General features: G+C 41.5%; 1 protein-coding gene across 1 annotated transcript in view; it reads left to right on the top strand.

Annotated features, from left to right (window-relative positions):
• Positions 1-21: 21 nt before the first annotated feature.
• The window catches only part of ptpa (protein phosphatase 2 phosphatase activator), a 32,436-nt gene continuing 12,073 nt past the window's right edge, over positions 22-20,384 (top strand). Inside the window, exons 1-8 of the mRNA XM_031757469.2 lie at positions 22-227; positions 3,562-3,671; positions 5,138-5,224; positions 5,556-5,681; positions 5,768-5,885; positions 6,207-6,306; positions 6,857-6,981; positions 18,088-18,188. Coding sequence (XP_031613329.2) covers positions 155-227; positions 3,562-3,671; positions 5,138-5,224; positions 5,556-5,681; positions 5,768-5,885; positions 6,207-6,306; positions 6,857-6,981; positions 18,088-18,188 — 840 coding nt within the window. The 5' untranslated portion in view covers positions 22-154. The remainder of the gene's footprint in view (positions 228-3,561; positions 3,672-5,137; positions 5,225-5,555; positions 5,682-5,767; positions 5,886-6,206; positions 6,307-6,856; positions 6,982-18,087; positions 18,189-20,384) is intronic.

Below are 20,384 nucleotides of genomic sequence, written 5' to 3'. Positions count from 1 at the left end.
AAATTCGATGTAAAATCTTAGTTTCTCGTTTTACTCCACTATACGAATTCATTAAATGTACTTTAAGATAAAAGTTTGATTTTCAGCACTTTGAGAAAACTTTGGGGTGTCACTCAGTATGCGAACATGTGGGGGCAGTACTGAGCCATGAGTAATGAGTCTGCCGGGAAAACACACCACGAAGAAGACTGTCAGGCTCGCCATGGCGGAAACAGAGCAGCAGTCAGGTAAAGCTCAGCTGAATGCTCGTGCTCGGCGTCAGCAGTGTGTCGTGTGTTGTTTATTTGACGCTTTCAAGGCAGTGACCTTTAGAAACGAGGCTTTAAGGTTTGATTTAAGGGCTGTTAGATGAACCTGGAAGCTTAGAGCTGTCCACACTCACTGACTGCAGGTTCTCCACCTGGACTGGTTGTGTTTGAACTCTGTGGTGCAAATATGGTGATGTTAGCAGACTTTAGCACACTCTGACAGAGACACAGTCTCCTTACCCGGCTGTCTGTGAGGTGTTAGCTTGCTCACGGTGAGTAAAAAGTACTCAGTACTTTCTGGCTGCTGACCGGAGTCACCACATTGATTAGTGTCGTCTTTAAAGGGGACCTCGATTCTTATGCTTGAATAAAGTTGTTGAAAACACACCGGAAAGATTATTAAAATTACTTTACTAATACTAGTTATTGGATGTCGGTGAACAGGCATATCCTTTCAAGCAGAGAAAAGGCTCTGCAGATGCTGTGTTTGCTTTCAGAGTATTGATGGAGAAGGTCAGGAGCTTCACTGTGTCTTTGGATTTAGAGAAAGCTTATGATCATAGGGTGCTAAGAGAGGAACTGTGGTACTGCTGGGTTGAAGGTGGGTTTACATCAGCGGTCGTCTTTGAGCTTATTTGCAATGTTGATGCACAGGTCTCTGTGGACTATAATGTTTGCAGGTGCAGGAGGGTCTGGAGAGAAGAGGAAGAATACATGTGTGTGAATAGGAGGGGCAGGTGTAACGGTGATGCTGCAAGGAATAGAAGTAGTGAAGATGGATGAGTTTAAATACCTGGGGTCAACCATATAAAGCACCAGACAGCGCTGAAGAGAGGTTGGAGACTTGTGTCAGAGATTTCTGATAGAAGGGGAGCAGAAAGAGTGAAAGTAAACATTTACAAGATAGTAGTAAGACCTGCTGTGATGTATGGTTAGGAGATGGTGACGATAACAAAGGTGGCAGAGATGACAGAGGTGACAGAGGTGACTAGAGATGGCACGATACCACTTTTTTATGTCCGATACCGATACCGATATCATAAATTTGGATATCTGCCGATACCGATATTAATCCGATATAGTGTTTTTTTAATCAATAAAACTGTTTTTTTTAATATCTTGCTGCATTTTGTATAAGTTCATACTCAAGTTTAAATAAACAACAACACTAAAGCTATTCTGTTATACCTGTATGTAAAAAATACACTGCACCCAAAATATTTCATAGTTCAGCAACACTGATCAATCTAATAAACTTAAACCTACTCCATCCTCCCTATTCTGGTATTTTAAAGAGTACTTAGCAGAAATATTAAGCAACCTAACTAATAGGGTTGCAAACTCCCAGCAAAAAAAAAAGGAACCACCCCACCCTCCACCTCATGATGCTTAATCAACGTAATCAACTTTAATTTGATGCAGTGTGAAAAAAAATGCACAGAATTAAATTATTTTTCAAGAATAATTAAATAGATTCAACATCTTTCTTCAACAGAATTGCAGACTGCACAGACGGTATCTTCCCAAAGGAAAAAGTACTATAGCTTACTAGGGTATATTAGACTTAACAGTTACTATATACAGTAATGGACTTCTATACATTTTACATCAGATTAAAACTTTGGGTATAAGATTCAGATAATTATTTATTAAAAGCTAGACATTTTAAATGAGAATAAGAAAGAAAAGTATGTCTTTGTGCCCCCTTTTCCCTGTTCATGCCCTATCGGCCCCCCTGGCTACACTTTGCTAGATCCGCCCCTGCACAGTTACCAGCCGTCAGCTACGTAGAAAAGGATCCTGGTGTAGAAAGTAATATTAAATAAATTCTAACAACAGCTTGTGAAGCTTAAACGTGCTGCTGTTGTTCAGCCGCTGGTTTCCTCTTTCTGGTGCAAAGTGGGCCAAAAACAAACAAGAGAGACGGACTCGCGACAGAAAAGCCGATCAGCTGATCATTAAGCAGTTTCATGATTGAAGTAGCGGCAGGAGAGAGAGAGAGAGAGAGAGAGAGGCAGTCGCTCCATATATCGGTTGTTAAGCTTAACGTGGGAACGCTTTACAAACATTCAGAGATGAACTTACACACTTGCTTTACCTCTCTCTGGGATAACTTCCTCGGAGATGAAATGCTGGATTGCTAGGGAGGCTACAAATACACACAGCAGCTCTGTGACGTGAGCGCACTGCTCCAACGTGCTACGGTTATGAGCCGAGTTACGCCGTGTCGCAAGTTTTGTGAGGTGCTTTTTTGATATTTAATGGATCGGATTACATTTTTTATTTCTCACCGATATCCGATCCAGCAATTTACGTCAGTATCGGACCGATACCTAATATCGGATCGGTCCATCTCTAGAGGTGACAGAGATGAAGATGTTCAGATTTTGATTGGGGTTGACCAGAATGAACAGGTTTAGAAAGGAGAACATCAGAGGGACCAATCGGGTTTAACGTGTGGAAGACAAAGGATGTTGAACATGGAAGGAAAAGAAGCAGACCACAGCGAAGATTCGTGGATCTAACGAAGGAGGACGTGCAGAGGGTTGGTGTGACAGATGAGGATTCGATGGAGGCAGATGATCAGCTGTGGCAACCCCTTAAAGGGAGCAGCTGAAAGAGCATTAACCATAGACTGTATATAAAAGATTAATGTAGCAACTGTGATGTCACCCACTAGTTTAAAAATCTGTTTTTGATGCTTTCAGTTTAACTTTTTGGCTGTCACCAAACATGAGTGAGAAAGCGATTGACATGCTCAGACAGTAGTGATTTTTTTCCGTAATTTTTGACTCTAAATGGTGACATCATTTACTAAATAAACTTCATGTTTGTTTTGGTGACTGAGTTCATAACATCATCAGGAAAGTGTTTACTGAGATCATAAATCAAGACTGAAGTAGGCTTATTTTCTCATAAACAGCTATACAGTCTAATCTTTGCAACCTGGAGCTGCCCTCAGCTGGACATTAGAGGGAATGCAGGTTCACATCTCAGACTGTATAGAAAAGATGGAAACACCCACTGGTTTTTGACTCAGCCTCATTGTTATTCGCTCTTATTTTAGGTTTTTGAGGCCAAAGTGACCATATTAGGACAAGAGGGTGAAATTAGATGTTGACTCTAGGGGACTGGCTTGCTTATGGAGCCTCTAGTGGACATTAGAGGAACTGCAGCTTTTGGTGCATCACTTATCAGCTCGAGTGGTTGAAGTGTGGCTCAGAGCAGTGTGCAGCCGAAGCTTTTGGCTCATGGAGATTACTTATTCATGCACTGATGTGATGACAATTCTCTGTACTGAATTATTTTTTAGGATCCACTCCTGAAGATGAAGCCCCTGAGGAGGGGGCCAGCTTCACCTTTATGGTGCCCAAGAAAGAAATCAGCATGGTGCCTGACATGGGAAAATGGAAGCGCTCTCAGGTTGGTTTCTCCCTGTGGGCGTGTGCACGCGTCTTCCTCGAGAGTTGTCTGTCGTATTGAATGTGATATAACCATCGACTATGAAGGAAAAGTGTGGCTGTGAGTCGTTTCTGGAGGCTGTCGGCTGTCACATGGTGAAATCGGTGACAAAGATGGTGCTGTAGAGGGTGCTCCACCAGAAACCGCCTTCTGATTGTTTTGGTTGCTACCAGGTTGCCTCTGTTGCCTGTAATTTGTGAGGAAGATGTCATCTGCAACAAACTTGTTAGAAAATATTCAGTGATTTTCCAGTTTTGGTCGTCTCCTTGGTCACTTTGCCAGCACTGAGGGTGCAAGCACTCGCCACTCAGACAAAACCTTCACATGAGCCCTGATATAGGAGGAGAAGATCTCCAAATTGGAAGCAAAGAAATTGTACATTGTAACTGAGTTTTCCCAGAAATTGTCATATTTTCAGACTGTTGTAACATCTCCAGTTTTCTCCAAAAGTTGAATCTGTTCATCTGGACGTAGCGTTTGGTGGGAGAAACGTTTCGTCACTCATCCAAGTGACTTCTTCAGTCTCAGCTGACTGCAGGTTTCCCCAAATCTTATAAACAGTATATTTGCATAATGACTGAAACCAGCCCACTGAAGAAACAATGGGCTGTGAGGTCAGTTCCTTAATCATAATTATGCACCTGCAGTCAGCTGAGACTGAAGAAGTCACTTGGATGAGTGACGAAACGTTTCTCCCACCAAACGCTACGTCCAGATGAACAGATTCAACTTTTGGAGATTTACTTTCCTGGATGATTGAGAATGCATCAAGACATCTCCAGTTTTATAATTTGTGAATCTCTGAGCTTCTATGCTGCTATCTCATGAAAATGGAGGTAAGAAATCGTAAACTTGGCTTTAACCTTGTGGCAGTGGCACCTGCTCGGAGTTGCAAACATTGAGAGGTGCACGAGCGGCTGAAATGACTCCATCGGATGAGTCTTCCACATTTCAACAGGTACAAGTTTTACTTTGAAAGGAACAGTCTCCATTTCCAGTTTGTGTTGAAAAGTAGCGAGCGAGTGTTTGAAGAGAAGTTCTCCTCATGCAAAATATGGGCAGCTGTGGCAATCTGCTAGCAACCAGATCCATCACAAGGTGGTTTCCCCAATTGGTCAAGGAACAGATGTTTTTTCCCCAATGACTCGTGGTCGCTGGTGGGGGGCCTAGGGACTGACTTTAGTAATCACTTCCCCAACCTTCAGCAAACACTCAATAAACCTGTTAGAGGATACTAATTTTTCCTTTTCCAGACGGTTGCAGACTGTTCTCTAGGCTTGTGTGACTGACCTTACTTTGTCACCATCTTTGTCGCATTGCCAAAATGGAGGACAAGTTAACATTACATGTTTAGCAGTCACATGTATGCCATACTGCTGGAACACTGGTCTGATGTGTGTGTTCTTAACATGCCTCTCTGCTTTCAGGCCTACGCTGACTACATAGGCTTTATTCTGACGCTGAACGAAGGTGTGAAGGGAAAGAAGCTCACGTGCGAATATAAAGTGTCTGAGGTACGTGATCTGCTGCTTTTACCGTAGCAAGAGAAACGCAGCAGAGCAGAGCATCAGCTGTCATTTAACGCCTGTCAGGTTAAACCTTGTCTGTAGAGAATCTTTGGTGCTCTTTAAAGTGCCAAGCTGATAGTTTGGTGATGTTAACCGGAAAATGTGGCCTCGTGTATGTGTCAAATATAAGCACACTACAAGTAAGAGCAACAATAATGAAGAAAGCATTAAAATAAAGAATTTCGATTTTAGAGAAACCAAAAAGCTTGAGCTGGTTTTTAATCTGCCCTGACTCACAATGGTCCTGCTGCAGTCACTGCCATGTTACTTTTCCCAGACGGTGGAGAAGCTCGTGGATCTTCTGGGGACTCTGGACCGATGGATAAATGAGACGCCTCCTGTCGACCAGCCGTCACGCTTTGGAAATAAAGCGTACAGAACCTGGTTTGCCAAACTAGATCAGGTCAGTACGCGCACACATGTTCTAACACACATCCGTGCACATGGGCTGTGGCTAGCAGTTAATTTATTTGTATGTTTTGTTTGTAGGAAGCAGAGGCGCTGGTGTCGGTGGTCCTCCCTGCTGATAAACGTGCAGCAGCTCCAGAGATTGCCGTCTATCTGAAAGAGTCTGTGGGAAACTCCACCAGGATAGACTACGGCACAGGTAACGGCGCTCTGTGTCACTTGAGTTATCAGTTAGCTTTGATTGGTTATGTTGCTACCGGATCTTTCTTTCCTCCACAAATCAAAGTTGGAGTTGTTGCTCCACCTGAATGTGTTGCAGCTGTTGTTGTTGTTCTTCAGTAGTTTTGCATTGTCTCATCAGTGCTGCCCCAAACCATTGCTCTGGTCTATAGCAGCAGTAAAAATCAGACTTGGTGCTGTAGTCAGATGCCGAAAAGTGATCTCAGCGGTGCGTTCAAGTGCAGCTCAGACACTTTGCAGACTAATCCTAGAGCTGTTTAATGTTCATTTGTCTCTTCAGGTCATGAAGCAGCTTTCGCAGCGTTCCTCTGCTGTCTCTGTAAGGTCGGAGCACTCAGGGTGGACGATCAGCTCGCTATCGTCTTTAAGGTGTTCAACAGGTGAGCTGTCACACTAAACTGCAGTATACTGTTAATGCAATGGTAAATGTTCAGGTTTAAAAATCTGTGTTTGTTCTGATTTTGTTACAAATGAACTGAACTGCTCTCCAAACAAACTTCATTTCAGTTTCACATTTAAAAGAACTTGTTTCCAGTTTTGACGATCTTGCACTTTTGCTGTTTTCTTTGCCAGGCCTCCCTTAAGAAACAGATTTAAAGCTCAGGGAACTTCTTGGTTGAAAAAACCAAAAGTGTGACAGCCTGATGATTATGACTTGTTTGATAGGCTCGTGATGTTGCTGTTAGTGCTGGCTCATTGCAGACAGTGTTGCCAAAAAGCACTGCTCCCTGTTTATTATACTCCCTACGCACTTCTCTTTTTTTTAACTCTCCTTGCTTTTATTACACTCTCCATAGTTTTTGCACTCCCCATCTCTTTCTAATAACATTATTTCTGACGTTATTACAGACCTGTGCCAGAATGAAACAGTCGCTGCTGAGACCGATCCCTCCTACATGCACGTGAACATTGTCCTGATTGTGTTTTCAGGTATCTCGAAGTTATGCGGAAACTGCAAAAGACCTACAGAATGGAGCCGGCTGGGAGTCAGGGTGTCTGGGGGCTGGATGACTTCCAGTTTCTTCCCTTCATCTGGGGCAGCTCCCAGTTTATAGGTAAGAGCCATCAGGTGTGTTTTTGGAGGGAAGCACATGAGATTTCCCTCTACATCTTTAGAGCAGTCTGCTTGTTAAGTCTGAGGTTTTTAGCCTGAACTGAGCACTCCTTCATTTCCTCCATTTCAAAAAAAAAAAAAATCTTTTAAAGTAATCAATTCGTTCAGCTCATTCATGATTATTTACAAGCCGAGATAGAAGTGAGAAGAAATTTTTCATCTAAAGATGACATAACTGATGGCTTTGGGGGGAAGAAGCTACCTGATTCATGTGCCTTATTCCAGGAAAGGTGTCTTTTCTCCTGTGGAACTGACACATATGATGCAAACCTCAAACATTATAACTTATTGTCACCACTAGAGGGAACTATGAGGTGCCTCATAGATGCTCTACATTAGGACAAACTGTGGTGTCAGTAAAAGAAAGCTTTCCAGTGGCAATAACGGAACAGTCTACTCTTCCCACATTTAAGGCTCAGCTGAAACCTTGTACCTTTGACCATCTGATGTCTTATTTAATTGGTGTAATGTTTTTATGTGAGATGACAGATGTAAATGAGCAGTTTTAGTTTATTTGTGTGGATGCCCTCAAGGGCTTCCACACTATTGAGTTCCTGTTTCTCTTTATTCTTTATCTTTATTATTCTTCATCTGCAAGTTGCTTCCGTACGTTTTTCGGCGCTTAACTACTGCCTCAGTTTTCAGCCGATTTTCACCGTTCAAATCTTAAAAAATTCTGCTCTTTCTGCTCTTTCCAGCTATGACTTTTGGTGCTCATAACTGCTATACTTTTTGAGATATTGAATTTTTTTTGCAATATTTTTTGCCCATTTCTGCCATATCATCAGTGGCCTCACTGATTTTCCTTGCCGGGTTGACCTGTGTTTTAGCTCAGTGAGATGAGCATCCGTTCTCAGACTGGGAGGCCCGGGTTCAAATCCCGCTTATGGCAACATTTCTTTCAGTTAACAGTTAAACTTTTTTAACTCAATTTCAGCTTTTTCACCCCTTTTCAGCAAAATTTTCAGTTTTTTCACCACTTTTCAGCACAAATCCCAGCTTTTTCAGCTATTTTCAGCAAAAACATCTTTTCAGCAGAATTCTGAAAAGAGTTCTGCAGAACTCTTTTCAACAGAAATTCTGCTGATTGAACTCTTTTCAGCAGAATTTTCACCTCTTTTCAGCCCAAATTTCATGTATTCACTTCTTCTGCAAAATTTTCAGCTTTTTCACCTCTCATTAGCACAAATCTCAGCAGTTTTCAGGAAAAACTCTTTTCAGCAGAAATTCTGCTGATTCACCTCTTTTCTGCAAAATTTTCAGCCTTTTCACCTCTTATCAGCACAATTCTCAGCAGCTTCTGCTAATTTCAGCAGAATGGTCAGTCTGTCCACCTCTTCTTTGTGAGAATGAGTTTGGCTCAGTGAGAAGAGTTTCCGCCTTGAGACCCGGAGGGCCAGGTTCGAATCCTGCTCAGGACGACTTTTTTTTTTTCACCACCATACAACTTTTTGCAACTTTTCATCTTTTTCAGCTTTTCAGCAGACAGCTTCAGCGTTAAGGCATCCACACAGCATTTTCGCAGGAAATGCAAATTTTTCTAGTTACTTATATTTTTGCTTTTTTGATGTCCATTAGAAAAAGAGAAAAGAAAATAATCCTCTATTTTGGTGTCAGTGTCTCATTGAGGTTGGCTGAGTGGGCAGCTGTTGTCAGAAGGTCTTTGTATTTTCATTAGTTGTGTGGACACCTCAAGGCATCCACACTATTGTGTTCCTGTTTCTCTTTATTATGTGTGCCTATGACAAGAGGCACACATATTACTATTCGTCGGATTTATTATTATTATTATTATTATGTGTGCCTATGACAAGAGGCACACATATTACTATTCGTCGGATTTATTATTATTATTATTATTCTTCAGTTTCCGCCTGAAATTTTGCAGCTTAAACTCGCCCGCAGTTTTGAGACAAGCTTCATATATGTTACCTCATTTTGTGCGGCTGGATCAGGAATGGTGTGCTATGACTTTTGGTGTTTATAACTATTATAGTTTTTAAATATTAATATTTTAGTGAAAATTTTCCGCCGCTTCTCTCATGAAACAGTTTTGAAAATAGGGTTACATATGTTACATCATTTTGTGCGGCTGGAGCTGGACCAGTATGGTATACACTTTTGGTGTTTATGACTTTTATAGTTTTTGAAATATTTAGATTTTAGTGCAAATTTAGGCCAATTTCCATAGAAACAGACTTTATTTGTGGTGGGTTGGCTCTCTCTAGTGGTATACCGGGAGTAGTACGGCTGAAAATCTGTATGCTTGTTACAAAACTCCATATCCCATAATTCATAGCACCCTCTGCCGAGTTAAACAATGGCGGACACCACTTCGCTTTTATATGTCTTTTATTCGTGTTTCTAGGTCACAAAATACACTTTTAAGATATTTTCAGGCGAGAATGTAGGTGTGTAAACTTCAAATATCTGCTCGTTTTATCAAGACATCCCATATTAGCGACAATTCTCTTAAGTGTTGCTGATAGCCGGTTAGTTAGCTAAGCCGCTAGCTTAGCTAGCTAGCGCCTTCGTGAAAAACCACCCAGGCTTGGCTGATAGTGAGGTGGCTAAAATTTGTTTAATCGCCTGATCGCCGGCAAGGGTCTGTGTCTTAGCTGGACTTATTTTTCGCTTATATGGGCCGATGATGCTGGTCGATGTGGAAAAAATAACTGAGTTGTTTGGTGGTGGAGCTACAACAGAGGGCAGCTATCCACCGTGTGTGACAGAAAGGACATGCCGCGAACGAGACATACAAGGCGGTGAGGCTACCGCCGATCGTCCGTGTTTGCTAACGCGGAGGTCAATCGTGGATCAGGGAAAGCGAAGGCAGGAGCGTGAGGTGAACTGAATTTCAGGTAAGAAGTTATGACCTGCACTCTATTTGGGTCAGATATAAACCGAGTTTAGGTGTAGTTTATTTAGCAACAGTTCTCTTACGTGTTGCTGATAGCCGGTTGGTTAGCTAGCTAGCGCCGCTAGCTTAGCTAGCTAGCGCGGCTAGCGACCTTCGTGAAAAACCACCCAGGCTTGGCTGATAGTGAGGTGGCTAAAATTTGTTTAATCGCCCGATCGCTCGGCAAGGGTCTGTGTCTTAGCTGGACTTATTTTTCGTTTATATGGGCCGATGATGCTGGTCGATGTGGAAAAAATAACTGAGTTGTTTGGTGGTGGAGCTACAACAGAGGGCAGCTATCCACCGTGTGTGACAGAAAGGACATGCCGCGAACGAGACATACAAGGCGGTGAGGCTACCGCCGATCGTCCGTGTTTGCTAACGCGGAGGTCAATCGTGGATCAGGGAAAGCGAGGCAGGAGCGTGAGGTGAACTGAAGTTCACCTCATCGCGATGGATGAAGTTTCATCCATCGCCTGTTGAAACTTCAGTCATGAAACTGATCAATGATCGGCGTTTTCTCTTGTTTGTTTATCGCGCAAAACAACAGCAGCACGTATAAGCTTGATCAGCTGTTGTTAGAATTCATTTGCTTTTAATTTCTGGTATCAGCTGATGTTTGCTGGAGCCACAGCTGTAAAAACGGCAGATGTCCTTACTGAATCATCAGAGCTGAACTGGTGATGGAGAAACAGGTTTACTCTTTAGGTGACATGAATAAGTTGAAGGAAGTTATGAACTATTTTTGAGAGACAAATACAGGTGTAGAGTGCAGAATTATTAGGCAAGTTGTATTTTTGAGGAATAATTTTATTATTGAACAACAACCATGTTCTCAATGAACCCAAAAACTCATTAATATCAAAGCTGAAAGTTTTTGGAAGTAGTTTTTTTAGTTTTAGCTATTTTAGGGGATATCTGTGTGTGCAGGTGACTATTACTGTGCATAATTATTAGGCAACTTAACAAAAACAAATATATACCCATTTCAATTATTTATTTTACCAGTGAAACCAATATAACATCTCCACATTCACAAATATACATTTCTGACATTCAAAACAAAAACAAAACAAATCAGCGACCAATATAGCCACCTTTCTTTGCAAGGACACTCAAAAGCCTGCCATCCATGGATCCTGTCAGTGTTTTGATCTGTTCACCATCAACATTGCATGCAGCAGCAACCACAGCCTCCCAGACACTGTTCAGAGAGGTGTACTGTTTTCCCTCCTTGTAAATCTCACATTTGATGATGGACCACAGGTTCTCAATGGGGTTCAGATCAGGTGAACAAGGAGGCCATGTCATTAGTTTTTCTTCTTTTATACCCTTTCTTGCCAGCCACGCTGTGGAGTACTTGGACGTGTGTGATGGAGCATTGTCCTCCATGAAAATCATGTTTTTCTTGAAGGATGCAGACTTCTTCCTGTACCACTGCTTGAAGAAGGTGTCTTCCAGAAACTGGCAGTAGGACTGGGAGTTGAGCTTGACTCCATCCTCAACCCGAAAAAGGCCCCACAAGCTCATCTTTGATGATACCAGCCCAAACCAGTACTCCACCTCCAACTTGCTGGCGCCTGAGTCGGACTGGAGCTCTCTGCCCTTTACCAATCCAGCCACGGGCCCATCCATCTGGCCCATCAAGACTCACTCTCATTTCATCAGTCCATAAAACCTTAGAAAATCAGTCTTGAGATATTTCTTGGCCCAGTCTTGACGTTTCAGCTTGTGTGTCTTGTTCAGTGGTGGTGGTCTTTCAGCCTTTCTTACCTTGGCCATGTCTCTGAGTATTGCACACCTTGTGCTTTTGGGCACTCCAGTGATGTTGCAGCTCTGAAATATGGCCAAACTGGTGGCAAGTGGCATCTTGGCAGCTGCACGCTTGACTTTTCTCAGTTCATGGGCAGTTATTTTGCGCCTTGGTTTTCCACATGCTTCTTGCGACCCTGTTGACTATTTTGAATGAACGCTTGATTGTTCGATGATCACGCTTCAGAAGCTTTGCAATTTTAAGACTGCTGCATCCCTCTGCAAGATATCTCACTATTTTTGACTTTTCTGAGCCTGTCAAGTCCTTCTTTTGACCCATTTTGCCAAAGGAAAGGAAGTTGCCTAATAATTATGCACACCTGATATAGGGTGTTGATGTCATTAGACCACACCCCTTCTCATTACAGAGATGCACATCACCTAATATGCTTAATTGGTAGTAGGCTTTCGAGCCTATACAGCTTGGAGTAAGACAACATGCATGAAGAGGATGATGTGGACAAAATACTCATTTGCCTAATAATTCTGCACTCCCTGTAAACACCAAGCTCCTTTTTGTGTAGCTGACAGCTGGTAACTGTGCAGGGGCGGATCTAGCAAAGCTTTTGCCAGGGGCCAGGTAGGGCATTAACAGAGAAAGGTGGACATAAAGATATACTTTTCTTTCTTACTCTCATATAAAATATTTAGCTTTTATTAAACACTTATCTGAATCTTACAACCAAAGTTTGTATAATAATACACAAGATTGGCTGTAGACCATTGTTCATCATTTAGAACATTGTGTAAAAATAACAAAAACAAAAAGTGAATGCGAAAGTGCATAAATATTTATTTTATGTGTTTGATGTGTGTGTCGGGCGTGGTCTGCAGTGCCGCTGCAGGGGAGGTGGACCCACGGGTGTAAAGTCTGTGCTCTCTTGGCTGTTTTTTGGGTGTGTGTGGGGCTATGAGTTGAAAAGCTACAGCTGCCTGTGTGGGGTACACCAACCATGTGTGAAAAGTGGTCCATAACGTAATGCTTCAAAGCATGTTCATGCAAACATTGTCGGGTCTGCCGTGATACAATGGGACTTCTGCTCATGAACCTGTGTGCACAGCGCCTGCAAATCGGCGCTGTACAAAGTAACTTCATCTTTACACAAAACTGTAAGCTGTCATCTGTGAAGCGTGAGCGGTGTTTGTTTTACCATAGTTCATGGTGGAGAATGGCTGCCCTTCTGAGTTTTGCTCTCTGTAGCCGTATGAATGGCAAACTACAGTGATTAGCAGCGGCATAGGCACACATAAAATTTCTTCTGAAATTTTCGCGTTCTAGTTATTATTATTATTATTCTCCAGTTTCCGCCTGAAATTTTGCATTAATCTCGCCCGCAGTTTTGAGACAAGCTTCATATATGTTACCTCATTTTGTGCGGCCGGATCTGGAATGGTGTGCAATGACTTTTGGTGTTTATGAATTTTATAGTTTTTAAATATTAATATTTTAGTGAAAATTTTCCGCTCCTCTGCCAAACAGTTTTGACATTAGGGTTACATATGTTAGATCATTTTGTGCGGCTGGAGCTGGACTATTATGTTATGACTTTTGGTGTTTATAACTTTTATAGTTTTTAAATATTAATATTTTAGTGCAAATTTAGGCCAATTCATCTTTTGGCGCCAAATAAACAGACTTCATTTGTGGTGTGTTGGCTCTCTCTAGTGGTATGCCGGGAGTGGTACAGCCTGTGTACCCTTATTTGGATTACCGTAATGATGACAATTTCAACGGTGCGCACAGCGTCGCTGCTTTCAGGAGCCCTTGGAATTTTTAAGGTTGCGCAAATCATTCAAAAGTTACGGTAATGCTTGGTGGAAAACTCAATATCCCACAATTCATAGCACGCCCTCTACAGAGTGAACAATGGCGGCCACCACTTCGTTTTATATGTCTTTTATTCGTGTTTCTAGGTCACAAAATAAGCTTTTAAGATATTTTCAGGCGAGAATGTAGGTGTGTAAACTTCAAATATCTGCTTGTTTTATCAAGACATCCCATATTTAGCGACAGTGCTCTGACCACGCCGGTCCTGCCTGACAGCTAGCCGGCTACCTAGCTGGCTACCTAGCTAGCTGCCGCACTTGGCTGCAAATGGATAGCGAGGGGACTCTCTCTGTCGTTTCACCTCCCTGGTCTCTCGCAAATGCTCGCATAGAATCGGAGTTACAGCTGGATGTGGAAAAAATAACTGAGTTGTTTGGTGGTGGAGCTACAACAGAGGGCAGCTACCCACCGGTGTGTGACAGAAAGGACATGCCGCCAACGAGACATATGAGGCCGGGCAGGCGATTGCTAACGCGGTGGTCAATCATGGATCAGGGAAAGCGAAGGCAGGAGCGTGAGGTGAACTGAATTTCAGGTAAGAAGTTATGAACTGCACTCTATTTGGGTCAGATATAAACCGAGTTTAGGTGTAGTTTATTTAGCAGCAGTTCTCTTATGTGTTGCTGATAGCCGGCTAGCTAGCTAGCGCCGCTAGCATAGTTAGCTCGCGCCGCTAGCAACCCTTCGTGAAAAAGCACCCAGGCTTGGCTTATATTGAGGCGGGTGAAACTCGTGTCAGCACCCGGTCGCTCTCTATTTGGGTCAGATATAAACCGAGTTTAGGTGTAATTTATTTTCGTTGACCTTTTACAATCGTACTGCCACGGGAGTTTATATACAGCTGTGTGCGTACTAAGTTACTGACGTTGGACTTTATTTTATTCATTAGGGTTAGTTCATAGAGTTGCCGTGCCGTACAAACGGAATCGTCCCACATTCAGAGAAAACATTATGATTTATTCTGTCGTTACGAAGCCTCCCCTGTCATTCTCTCGCGTGTTGAAACGTCAATCATGAAACTGATCAATGATCGGCTGTTCGCTCTTATTTATCGCGCTAAACAACAGCAGCACGTTTAAGCTTGATCAGCTGTTGTTAGAATTCTTTTGATTTTAATTTCTAGTATCAGCTGATGTTTGCTGGAGCATGAAGATGAAATCAGGAGATGTCCTTACTGAATCATCAGAGCTGAACTGGTGATGGAGAAACAGGTTTACACTTTAGGTGACATGAATGAGTTGAAGGGAAGTTATGAGTTGTTTCTGAGAGACAAAGACCAAGCTCCTTTTTTTGTGTAGCTGACAGCTGGTAACTGTGCAGGGGCGGATCTAGCAAAGCTTTTAGGGGGAAGCTAGGGCATTAACAGAGAAAGGTGGACACAAAGATATACTTTTCTTTCTTACTCTCATATAAAATATTTAGCTTTTATTAAATAGTTATCTGAATCTCACAACCAAAGTTTGTATAATAATACACAGGATTGGCTGTAGACCATTGTTCATAATTCAGAACACTGTGTAAAAATAACAAAAACAAAAAGTGAATGCATGTGTGAAAAGTGGTCTATAATGTAATGCTTCAAAGTGTGTTCATGCAAACATTGTCGGGTCTGCCGTGGTACAATGGGACTTCTGCTCATGAACCTGTGTGCACAGCGTCTGCAAATCGGCGCTGTACAAAGTAACTTCATCTTTACACAAAACTGTAAGCTGTCATCTGTGAAGCGTGAGCGGTGTTTGTTTTTACCATAGTTCATGGTGGAGAATGGCTGCTCTTCTGAGTTTTGCTCTCTGTAGCCGTATGAATGGCAAACTACAGTGATTAGCAGCGGCATAGGCACACATAAAATTTCTTCTGAAATTTTCGCTTTCTAGTTCTTTATCTTTATTCTTCTAGTTGCTCCGTTTTTTGGCACTTAACTACTCCCTCAGTTTTCAGCCGATTTTCTCCGTTCAAACTCTAAAAAATTCTGCTCTTTCTGCTAACGACTGCTATGACTTTTGGTGCTCATAACTTCTATACTTTTTGAGATATTGAATTTTTTTTGCAATATTTTTGCCCATTGAAATGAATGGAACACATTATCAATGTGGTCACTTATTTCTGATCGCCAGGCTGAGCTGTGTTTTAGCTCAGTGAGATGAGCAGCCGTTCTAAGACTGGGAGGCCCGGGTTCAAATCCCACTTATGGCAACAATTTTTTCAGTTCACAGTTAAACTTTTTTTAACTGTTTTCAACGCAAATTTGAGCATCTTCAGCCCCTTTCAGCAAAATTTTCAGTTTTTTCTGCTGTTTTCAGAAAAAAAAACCCTCTTTTCAGCAGAAATTCTGCTCATTCACCTCTTTTCAGCACAATGTTCTGCTTGTTTCCATCTTTTCTGCAGAAATACTGCTCATTCTTCACCCCTTTTCAGCACAAATCCCATCTTTTTCAGGTGTTTTTAGCAGAAACCTCTTTTCAGCAGAAATTCTGGTGATTCACCTCTTTTAAGCAGAATTTCAGCCTTTTCACCTCTCATCAGCACAATTCTCAGCAGCTTCTGCTCATTTCAGCAGAATTGTCAGTCTCTCCACCTCTTTTTTGTAAGAATGAGTTTGGGTCAGTGAGATGAGTAGCTGCCTTGAGCCCAGGAGGACCAGGTTCGAATCCTGCTCAGGGCAACGTTTGTTTTTCACCACCATACAACTTTTTGCAACTTTTCATCTTTTTCAGCTTTTCAGGAGACAGCTTCAGCGTTAAGGCATCCACACAGCATTTTCGCAGGAAATGCAAATTTTCTAGTTTTTATTTTTATTTGCTTTAACTGGGTTTGCTCATTTCTGTTCACCTTTAGCATAAAAGTATTATGTTTTAGTGTAATTTTTAAGTTTCATTGATAGTTTTGCTTGTTATGGTGATGGTGTCAGTATTTGTCAGATTGTAAGATTTAAGAAGTTCAGAACAACACAGTATGAGTAAATTTCTCAAAGCTAAGCTGAAATAAATAAATATAAATATCTATCTATCTATAGATATAGATATAGATATAAATAGTGATTTAAAAAAGAATATATATATATATACCTACTTATAGTTTTAGCTTAGTGGAAAGGACCGCTGTCCTCCTGATAACTGTATGAATCTGACAGTACAGATGTTTATTAAAATGGAAATTCATGGCATTATTGTTATTATTTTTTATTTTATTTTATTTTTTTATTTTCTACGTTTTGAAAATGTGAAGGCTTTTTAAGTTTGCATACATGTGGTGTAGTGACTGTTTCTGTACACTAGGGGTCCTCAGTCCATTATCGATCAGAGGCAGGCATACCTGCCTAACTGCAGCTGCTAACAGTAAACATGTTATATCTGGGTCAGTGCATGAAAAATCAGTGACTCCCACATGACCCCCTCTGAATCAGCTGATTTTTTTCATGTACAGTAACTTTATTTAATGAAACTGTTTTACCTTCATACTTTAAATATTCTCACAGTTACATGCCTTCAAAGTGTACATATGCAAGTTGAAATCTGGTACTTTTTAATTATTTTACCATGACTGTGCTCTCATAACTTAACTTTTAACCGCCAACTACATTAAACTTTCAAAAAAAACAAAAAAAAAAACAAACACCACACATGACCCGGTTTAAAAATAATGCAAACACATGCAAGACTTGCATTATTTACTTCAACGTGTGAAGGTTGAAGCTCACTTTAATATCAAAGCCTGATTCTATAAACGCAGGCAACAATTTTAAGTGTAAATAAAAATCTTATAAACCCGTATTTTATTCACATTAGAACACAGAAAACACATCAGGTGTTTAAATTGAGAAAACTGACATTTTTAAGAAAAATAGGAGCTTATTTGGAATTTGATGGCAGCAACATCTCAGCAACATCTCAGCAACATGTTTATCAGAAGCAAAGGTGGACAGAAGATGATGCAAAACACTGCATCTACTAACTGAAACAGATTCAAAAAATGTTCCTCTCGCTCTGTTCAAAAGCCTGCATCTCTGATGGTATGGGGGTTCATCATCAGTGGAAAGGCACCATCAATGCTGAAAGGTATACACAAGCTTTAGACCATCATATGCACCATCCAGACGTCTTTTTCAGGGAGGGCCTTTCATATTTCAGCAGGACGCTGCTAAACATTTACAGTTCCATATTTTTGTACTTTGACTCTTTTATAGTAGCTTTGCATGGTCATCAGTTTAAAGTAATCCTCCTTTATCTTATCCTGGACCTTGAAGCAGCCCTTCAAGTCACCCTTTGTCTGTATAACAAGTTGGTACCGCCTCCTACTTTAAGCCCAGCTTTATTTTGATTGGCTGTCCCTCGTAAACAAAAGTGGGTGGGCCTTCTGTGCCTGAAATGAATATGAAATTAAGAAGGGAAGTATCCCCCCCCCCCTTTTTCTTTAAAAACACTTAAAATGAACTAAAACTGCTGTACTTCAGGTGCATAGTGACATCTGTTGTTGAGCATGTGCACTTACAGCCCAAATCTCCTCCTCAGATCACCCAACCCTGGAGCCTCGGCACTTTGTCGACGAGCGGGTGGTGAACGAGCACCATCAGGACTACATGTTTCTAGACTGCATCAAGTTCATCAATGAGGTGGGGAAATCAAACACACCTCACACTTCTTAATCTTGAAGTCAGGTTTGCTCCATCAAACTTCCACCTGTGTCATTTTACTCACCTGGGTGAAACACTGGTTAGAGGAAATATTAACAGCCTGAGGTCCTCTAGGTTGTGGCCCACAAAATTTAATTTTAGGTTATTTTACTTCAGTTTGTTTTGGCCTCATTTGGTACAAACCTTGTTTTGTTAACCTGCTTCAGTTCAATGTTTTTTGGGTTGTGTCAGATGTGTTTATTTATGAGGACATATTTTTATGACCCATCCTACACCCCTGTTAAAACTAACTTTTAAACAGGGTTATATGACAGATCATATTTTTCTTTTCTGGCTGCCTGACTATATTTAGAGGTACTGCACAGGAATTTCTACTCCTCTCTTGTAATAGAAATAAAGCAAAGATTAAATATTTGCCTCCCACAGGCAATAGGGCAAAGACTCCAACCAACAGCTGGTATCAAATTACAGAAACATGGGGCGATCGTGGCTCAAGAGTTGGCAGTTCGTCTTGTAATCGGAAGGTTGCCAGTTGGAGCCCCGGCTCCGACAGTCTCGGCCATTGTGTCCTTGGGCAAGACACTTCACCCGTTGCCTACTGGTGGTGGTCAGAGGGCCCGGTGGCGCCAGTGTCCGGCAGCCTCGCCTCTGTCAGTGCGCCCCAGGGCAGCTGTGGCTACAATGTAGCTTGCCATCACCAGTGTGTGAATGTGTGTGTGAATGGGTGGATGACCGAATGTAGTGTAAAGCGCTTTGGGGTCCTTAGGGACTGAGTAAAGCGCTGTACAAATACAGGCCATTTACCATGTTGAACTTACCATTGCAAACAGTTTAGTTCGCTTTTCTCCTTTTTTCTCTCGATCTAAAAGCCTCGACTCTGAGCTCCAGCTCCTCTATTTCTGATTGTTGCCTGATTGGAAATATTTTAACTTGCAAGAATGTTTGAGTTGAGGTCAGTTAATTTCATAGCATCAACTTTGTGTATAATCTTGCCATGCAAGATAGAAATTGTGGTCAATGTGATAGCTGCATGATGTGAATCTCCTGATCCACCAAATCCTAACGGTGCTCCATTGGATTGAGGTGATTCTGGAGGCTGTTTGAGAAAACAGAATTTAATGTCACTTTCAAGAAACCAGTTTGAGATCATTTAAAATTTGTTTCATGGTGTGTTATGCTTGTGGTAGCGGGTTATCTTAGGATGGCTACACGATGGTCATAATTTCCAATTTCGTGTTGACCAGGCAGTATTTTTCATTTTCTGTTGTCCAGTTTTGGTGAGCCTGTGCAGGTCTTACCTGCCATGAGTGGTGTAGGAGTGGTGTGGCCTTCTGCTGCTTTAGCCCATCTGCTTCATGTTATGCGTTCAGAGATGATTTCTGCACACCTTGGTTGTAATGAGTGGTTATTTCAGTTAGCTGCCTTCCAATCACTTTTCCTGCTCATTCTGATGCTCGGTTTGAACTTCAGCAGGTCGTCTTCAGCATGTCTGCCTGCTTAAATGCACACACTTGGTGCAATGTGATTGGCTGATTGGGTTAACGACCGTCTGAGCAGGTGTGCCTAATAAATTGACCAGTGTATTTATTTTCTATACTGTTAGCAGTGTACAACTAAGCATTTTAGATGTAACATATGTTTGTAGATTTATTGTCTTCATAAAGCTTTGACATGAACAGTTGACTACACCCTCCTGTAGATACACGCCTGTGTTTTGAAGCAGTTTGTCTGCTTTAAACAGATTTTATTTTCATGAATAGGAACAGCTGAAAAAACCCTTTAATCACATTTAAGCTGGTTTAACAGAAGAGTCGTATTGTTTATTTTGTTTTTTTAATTGTGATTTATTTTAGATCAAAAGCAATAAAAAGCTAAAAAATAAGTAAATCCCTTTTAAGATAAGAGGGAAAGAAACATTGGAAAACTAGTGTTTCAAGAATTGGCCTTTTTGTAGATGTAGAGGTTAAGCGAACCTGTAAATGACCTTTGTTAGCAGGACGTCAGCTCCCAGCTTTTATTTGTTTCTTCACCATCTCTGTTTGGCTCAACAGTCTCCTCGCTCTGCATCACAATAGTACGTGGGTTTGTCCATGTGTGCAATGCTGCCATCTAATGGACAACACAACCACTGTAAATGCATTTAAAATTTTTATAAACCACTTCATCAGAGGAGGT

The sequence above is a fragment of the Oreochromis aureus genome, linkage group 7 (assembly GCF_013358895.1).
Source record: "Oreochromis aureus strain Israel breed Guangdong linkage group 7, ZZ_aureus, whole genome shotgun sequence".
NCBI classification, from domain to species: domain Eukaryota; kingdom Metazoa; phylum Chordata; class Actinopteri; order Cichliformes; family Cichlidae; genus Oreochromis; species Oreochromis aureus.
This window is presented reverse-complemented; position numbering and strand designations above follow the sequence as displayed.